The 7,163-nt window shown below is 41.5% G+C and overlaps 2 protein-coding genes across 5 annotated transcripts in view; one reads left to right on the top strand and one right to left on the bottom strand.

The window, feature by feature from the left end:
* Positions 1-2,526, top strand: part of LOC106804853 (RNA-binding protein with serine-rich domain 1-like) — an 11,383-nt gene extending 8,857 nt beyond the window's left edge. For both annotated transcript variants that reach the window (XM_014806222.1, XM_014806215.1), the window contains exon 5: positions 857-2,526. In XM_014806222.1, coding sequence (XP_014661708.1) covers positions 857-1,249 — 393 coding nt within the window. In that variant the 3' untranslated portion in view covers positions 1,250-2,526. The remainder of the gene's footprint in view (positions 1-856) is intronic.
* A 917-nt stretch (positions 2,527-3,443) lies between these two features.
* LOC106804991 (jmjC domain-containing protein 7-like) overlaps positions 3,444-7,163 on the bottom strand; it is a 27,633-nt gene continuing 23,913 nt past the window's right edge. For 2 of the 3 annotated variants that reach the window (XM_014806433.1, XM_014806440.1), the window contains exons 2-8: positions 6,113-6,482; positions 5,807-5,958; positions 5,258-5,468; positions 4,853-4,966; positions 4,190-4,351; positions 3,948-4,050; positions 3,444-3,756 (exon numbers count right to left, since the gene is read on the bottom strand). In XM_014806433.1, the coding sequence (XP_014661919.1) occupies positions 3,601-3,756; positions 3,948-4,050; positions 4,190-4,351; positions 4,853-4,966; positions 5,258-5,468; positions 5,807-5,958; positions 6,113-6,429 (1,215 nt within the window). In that variant the 5' untranslated portion in view covers positions 6,430-6,482 and the 3' untranslated portion in view covers positions 3,444-3,600. The remainder of the gene's footprint in view (positions 3,757-3,947; positions 4,051-4,189; positions 4,352-4,852; positions 4,967-5,257; positions 5,469-5,806; positions 5,959-6,112; positions 6,483-7,163) is intronic. The other variant, XM_014806450.1, reaches the window with a different exon arrangement.

The following is a 7,163-nucleotide window of genomic DNA, read 5'->3' as shown; positions in this document are numbered from 1 at the left end:
ATTAGCTTCACTACTATTTGTATCACTGCTTCAAGTAACACAGGCATGCGATGTGGTTGCGATGTCTCGCTATGAGAGCGTACATAACTGATTAGTTGCGTCATTTCTACAATCAGACCGTTTGTTCTATGTCAACAGCTGTCAAGCGATCGATCGGTAGACTGGGTTGGTGGTCTCATTGTTTTTAACAAATGTTTGTACTGCCGTAGGGTCTAGCATGCTTAGAGGGGAAACTTGTTAATGGGGACGAGTTATATATATAGCTCTTTGGATCTTGGATGAGAGACGCTGCCGCCGGTAAAATCGATGGGAAATTGGGACGGTGAGGGACGGGGAAATATAACTAGTCCCGCCGGACTAACTGCTATGGGAATCTACTAGTCCTTCTGATTTTTTACTAGTCTCGGACTAACGGACTAGCGTTAGTGTCGAACCCTGATAACACATCATTACCTCAACCCTAACCCCAACTCCAAACTCAATCATAACCCTATCAGGTAGCATTATGAATTGGGTTATAAAGTAGACAGTAGTAATTATAATAATTAGTATTTATAGTAATTATAGTAATCAGTGAAGTAGTAGGAGGTACATGACCTGCCTAAATTGTTTGTTTAGCATTGACACGCGTTGCCGAGTTTTCCACCCTCGCCTTGCTCTAAGTAATTAGTAATTATAGTACATAATTCGTATTTATAGTAATTATAGTAACCGGCAAAGTAGTAATTACATGACCTGCCTAAATCGTTTGTTCAGTGTTGACTCGCATCGCTGAGTTTTCCACCCTTGTCTCGTTCTAATGGGAAATTATATTAAAATGATATTAATCCTTCGTCTCACGCTGCTTCGTTCGCAGGAGATCTTCGGCAGTTACGGCGCGGTGAAGAGGGTCGATCTGCCGATGGACATCCACCACACGCACCTGAACCGCGGCGACGCCTACGTCGAGTTTGAGACGGCCGACGACGCCGAGTGCGCGCTCAAGCACATGGACGGCGCGCAGATCGACGGGCAGGAGGTCGCCGTGACGACCGTCTTCCCGCATCCGCCGCGTACCCGGCCGCCGCCGCCGCCGCGAGGCTCGCCGATCCGCCGCGCTCCGCCGCCGAACTGGCGACGCTCGCCTATGCCGCCGCGCTACCGTCGCTCACTCCCCAGGTGGCGCTCACCGCCGCGTCGCCGCTCGCGCTCGCCGGTGAGGAGTCGGAGGCGGTACAGTCGTTCGAGTTCCAGTGAGTCGTCCCGGTAGGTGGCGTTGGCAGTCTGTGGAATCGTAGAGAGTTGTCGTGAAAAAACGATGCGGCGTTTGGGAGGGGGGAGTTCCACTGTTGATACGTTGACTTGGTAGGTGGTGCTGGCGGTGTGTAGAATTGTTGATTCGATGAGTTGCCACAGATAGTGTGTCACCAGGGGCGCTACTGTTGATTGTGCGCTACCAAACTGGTGGCGTCTGTGAGGCATTCCAGGTTCGCTGATATAGTGGTTTCAAGTGGCTTTGCTTACTGATCCTCAGATACACACACAATGGGGAGCGTGAACAGTGTGACAAGTATCATTTATCGAAATTCAAATCACTGATGAAGGCTTTTTTTAAGTAGAGCCGTGTGTACATGTCACCGTTATGAGGGAAACCCCTTCATATAATATCTCACTGTCGGTATCTCTACACTGTTAAAACGCTGTAAATTAAAGATTCATATTTTGCAGTGTATTTGTTTTGTTTTTTTGTATTTCGTCTGTAATAACGGTAGTGAGTGTATCCAACGTATGTCAGTGTTATCATCCAAATTCAACTAATGATTGCAACTCTACACAAGTGTCTGTTCTTGATTTTATCCATACAAATTGGTGGTTAGTTTTAGATTCAAGATTGTGTCGCCGATGTAATTGTCTCCCACACGTGTTCTTAATCCCATGTCCCATTTTACATTACGTACATGAATTATTAGGGTGTTTATATGTACACGTAATAATTTGCGGTCTCAATTATTTATGTTCTTGTTACATGTTTAGACATTGAAACTTTTAAATATTTCAGATACTCAAGTAAACCTGCACTGATGTTTTTATGAATTTGTATTGGAAAAAATTTCATATCATTTCAAAGAATTATGATAAATTCTATAACATCCAATAGTGATTATAGCTGTATACCACATAAGCGTAGTTTTATTGTAGTAATGAATCTTTAAAAGTAAATTACACTATTCATATCTAGCAATAAATAATTTGACGTAGCATTTTTATTTGCTTTTTTACTATATTTTCATTCTTGCATGCATGTGAAGTATCAATGTCATTTAAGCACAATTTTATGAGTAATTATTAACTCATCTGATGTACCTTATCTTTACTTTATTTTTACGACTATATCTCTTTCTTGGTGCAGGCAGGTGATAATGACCTCTAGGTCACGGAAGAATGTTCCCAGACTTGGGTACCTTGTTATGACTTGCTTTAGCTTCTGATTGATGCTTTCAATACGATTTGTAGTGTTGGAATCATGATAATGACAAGATTCCTTGAGTCCAATTGTTGTGAATTGCATTATTGTAATCTTCACTTGGCTGATCATGTGAACTATCATGTTTTTCACTCTGACAGTCTGATCACAACAGAAACTGACAGAGATATACTCTGGTTAAGGCAGTAGTTCGGAAAAGACGAGGTACAGGTGGTGATACAATGAGTTCATTAAGATCAACCAAAATAGAATATAGAATATAGAACCTTATTCAAGTTGTAAAACACTTATATTTATGTTAACAGTACATCTTCAGTTGTCGACATAACAACACATACATTTATAGAATAGAAACTATAACAAATACCTAGAAACTGATATATATATATATAGTTTCAACATGGTACACGAATATTATACCATTGTAACTTGTACATATAGCAACAGTAATTACTTAAACCTGGTCATTTAAGAAATACATAATAAAGCATTGTATAAACTATGTCATCATATAAAACCTACTATTACAAAATAAAGCACGTGTGGTACCCTCGTGTTAAAACAGTAACATGACATAATAATATATATGAATATGATTAAAAGATAACATATCCTTTCTGAGAACATCCATTCAGTGTCGAGTGTGTGAATGGATGCTTACATGTTAAATCAACACTTTAAAGATGTTGACACAGGGATATTTCGTAGAACATCACTTACTCACTGAGACACGAGATTCTAATGATGTGTTGTCCACATGTGTAACTAGATAGAGTGCACTCACGGAGAGTTCATACCTCCGTCAGCGACATACGCCATACGACTGACGAACACACAAATAACCCACGATATACGCCAGCGTACTGGCATGTACACGCTGGCTTGCTGCTCGCTCGCTCGTAGCAGCCGCTCGTTGCTGCTGCTCGCTCACATGTACATGCTCGCTGGCTCGCTGCGCTGGCTGGCTGACGCGCTAATATCGATCGCACGAACACACTAACACACAAGAGCGATCACATAATCTCCTCCAACTCCGTTGGGCGGAGGTAATTAAACAACATTTCCAATGTACTGATTCAAAATGGAGAACAAAATACAGACTCAACACGGTCTGAAACCGAAAGCATTTTGGGGTGTCAGAGCTCGTCAACAGGCCGTGGAGGTTGTCCCTCAAGATTCGTCTTTGGTTTGAAGAGCCACGGAAAGAGCTTCACGAATGTGTCTGCATCGATTGCATACATCTCTCTCCAGGATACCAGGCCGTCACCATCTGCATCCAGAAATCGAAAGACCTGCATGCAGGAAAAGAATGAGCATTACTTGGCAGCAACACGATTACACAAAGAGCAGATTTTCAACGGACTTGCGCACCAAACTTAATACCTTGATACGAGATGGGAGGAGGAGTGCCACAGAAATATAATTGATTTATGTGCAAACTGAGTTATCACAATGCAGGGTATTAGTGTAAGTCTGCTATAACCTTTTGCGATTGGTTTCTGGAGCCAAGGAATGAAGAGTAGCAGTTCCACAAGTCTTCTTCATTCAACTCGTTCATACCAACTGCTTTTGCCAAAATCTCGGACCTCAACAACAAAAAAAGTAATCACATTTTCCCATCGTGGAAAGTAATGAGCGCACGCCATAGAACACAACTTTTACGGGTTGCCCAAAACAACAGCCTAGCAAAACACATCAATAAAAAACCACTATTACATCAAATACCTCAGTGGCTCGTTTGTGGACGAGAAACGATAGTTATGCAGCGGTTCAAAGTCTGGTAGCTCCCTCTTGTGGCAATCTTCTTCATCAAACCACTGCAATCGTGCAAACCACACGTTGACAGCCAGGCTACGACTGTGACCGGACCTGACATGATGTGGCCACCTGCAAAACACACGTCAGTTTCATTATCTCGTTACCAACATCTTCTGCAGGATTAGTTATTTCTTAAATTAGTCTCCTATCTTATCGATGAATTCCCAACTAGTGCATTAATCATATTACTAAAATTTTATGTGTTCATAACCAGGAGCATGTGAATGTAAGAGGAACATTTGTCAAGTGTTAATACGATGACATATCCCTACTTCAATTACTTCTATATAACAACATAGCAAGTACAATATCCCAACTTATTATTAATCAGACAATAAAGCGAAGGCAGACTACTGAGATGTTCGTTTGCATATCATCATATAATTTCCTACCACAAAAAAGCTTTTCTCCATGTTACCCAAATTGCACAGTGGCCGTTTTGTTTTGCTCCCCATTCACACCATATTTGCAGAAACTTGCATAGATCATCCAATAACGTCGATCAATATTTGTTATGTTATGCCAATACTCATACAAAAATGTTCTGTTATGAGCAACCTATCATATTACCTTGCTGGCAAGTATAGGCAATCCCCTCGTGACAGATTTACAAGATAATATGGCAGATCTTGAAGACCTGGATACTTGTACATGTCCACCATGTCAACATCAACATTGCTATAACTGTAAGCAGAGACAGGGATGATACAAATTAGGTGTTTTCGCTCTCGGCTGAGATATGACTGATATTCATTTCAGATTTTTACACCCCAGTTGTATGTGTGATATTGTCTCGCTTGCATTTATACTGAAAATCCCACTTGCATTATATTGCTTCATCATGAAAGTATGAGAATATATTGATTAGAAGATATGGGTAATCATTCACATAGCAGCTTACAATAATAAGGTTGTTCTGTGCAAGCAAAGCTTGCTTTATCATTCATGAGCTTGACACCAGATGGCACTACATACCCGCCCTCTGCGCGATCCATGTCAATGTGGTGAGCGTCATTTTTGTCGACAAGTAAGACTTTCTTGTCACCGTCCAGGACGCAGTTGATGTTGTCGACATCATCGTAGTGCAGCACGGACTTTGTACCGCCGCTGTTCAGCCACATGATGGTGTCCTGAAGAAGACGTGTGAATCCACCACACAATAGGCACCTCAGAAGGCCGAAGTCACCTAACAAACGTAATCACAGGGGCGGCAGGCACCACGAGACTTAAAATTGGATTAGGTTACATATATCTATGTAATGATTTACACATATATACGCAGTTAGAAATGATGAATATATAGAAGATTGACCAGCCTAGATAATAATGAAGTTATAAAATTATGTAAATGTTACTATATGATGGAAAAAAATATTAGAAAAAAAGTGTGAAAGAGAACTGTTCCTATGTTCAGTTGCAGTAATTTAAGAGCATGAGCTCTATGTCCAAACCTTAATAGCATCGTCTATATGTTAAAATTACATATTTTCATAAATGAATAAAAAGTCATGTATTTTGAAATACCGTGTAATTGGGGTTTCAGAGATTCCACAAGGTAGAGATCTTCATCCAGGTAATTATCTAGAAACTGTTTGAGTGTCATCACATAGACATTTAGACTTCGGTCTTCTTTCTTGCCCTCCTCCACCTCTACTTCTAAAGCACCATTCGCCTTCCTAAATTAATATTTCATTGTTACAATTCATACACACTGGTTACAATGGTCACTCCCAATATTTCCTCATTCGTCATGGTTATACAATACAACAACTGTACAATGCACATTCGCAGTACGAGACTACAGCGATGAGGTTTTAATGTGTCATATACCTTAAATACTCATCGGTCCATAATTGAAATGCTGGCAAACTTCTTGCAGCACCCTTTAACACAACTGGCTTGCTCGGTCTCACGTATCTCTGATAGAACTCAGGCGGCGAAGGCACATTGTCCACAATATCAAGCTTGCCAGTCGGAGGACCGTGCGAACCGAGGGGCTCAAGATGCCCACGAGGGGACGCCTCATCGTCTTTAGTGGCATGCTGCATCTTAAACTCTTTGGCATTCTCAGTGTTCGGAAAAACTGCCTTTGTTACTGAGATGAGCAGACAAATGAGCATGGGAGATATGCCCACACTATTCCCCATTGTCTCTATTCAACCTCTCTAGCGCAACATAGGCGATTTTACTCCGACTGGAACTGGAAGTATAAATAATGCGTTTATTGTCAACAATGTCCCTCCATGGCCAAGGTGACGTATATTCGAATTCTTGGTATTATCAAGAGCGTGTAAAGAAGGAGAGCATACAACGGTGAAATGCTGAAACCATGTTGCAGTATTAGTCAAATTAATAAACTTTCCCCATTTTATTTTGACGATTCTTTGCGGTATTATTGATCAGCTGTCCTACCTTGTTAATATAAAACAAACCGCATGTCCCTACGATGCCCCTATGCTGAGATAATGAGCGGTGAAAATCTGGTATTTTTGCCGAAAACCGACTCGAGATCCCTGTTTGCTGCGACCCTCTCTCGCTTTGTGGCCAGTGTGTTGCTTCCGGTCGCCGCTGTGTAGTGCCATGGTAGCGCTGACTCATTACGTCAGTATTACAGAGTTTACAACATCCAGCGTGAGGTGGGCACAGGTGAGGGTCATCCCTATGACAATCAATAACAGACGTCGTTCATTCCATTTTTCAATCATTGACGGAAACACGCGAGGTTTCCCAGAGTTATCTCAAAGCGAGAGACAGTCGCAGTCAGCAGGTATCTGGAGTCGGTTTTCGGCGAAAATACCACATTTTCACCGCTCATTATCTCAGCATAGGAGCATCGTAGGGACAAGCGGTTTGTTTTATATTAACAAGCAGGGAATAATTT

Source organism: Priapulus caudatus, unplaced genomic scaffold, assembly GCF_000485595.1.
Source record: "Priapulus caudatus unplaced genomic scaffold, Priapulus_caudatus-5.0.1 Scaffold5, whole genome shotgun sequence".
NCBI classification, from domain to species: Eukaryota; Metazoa; Priapulida; class Priapulimorpha; order Priapulimorphida; family Priapulidae; genus Priapulus; species Priapulus caudatus.
The sequence above is the reverse complement of the archived record's forward strand: the minus strand, read 5'-3'. Positions and strand labels throughout refer to the sequence as shown.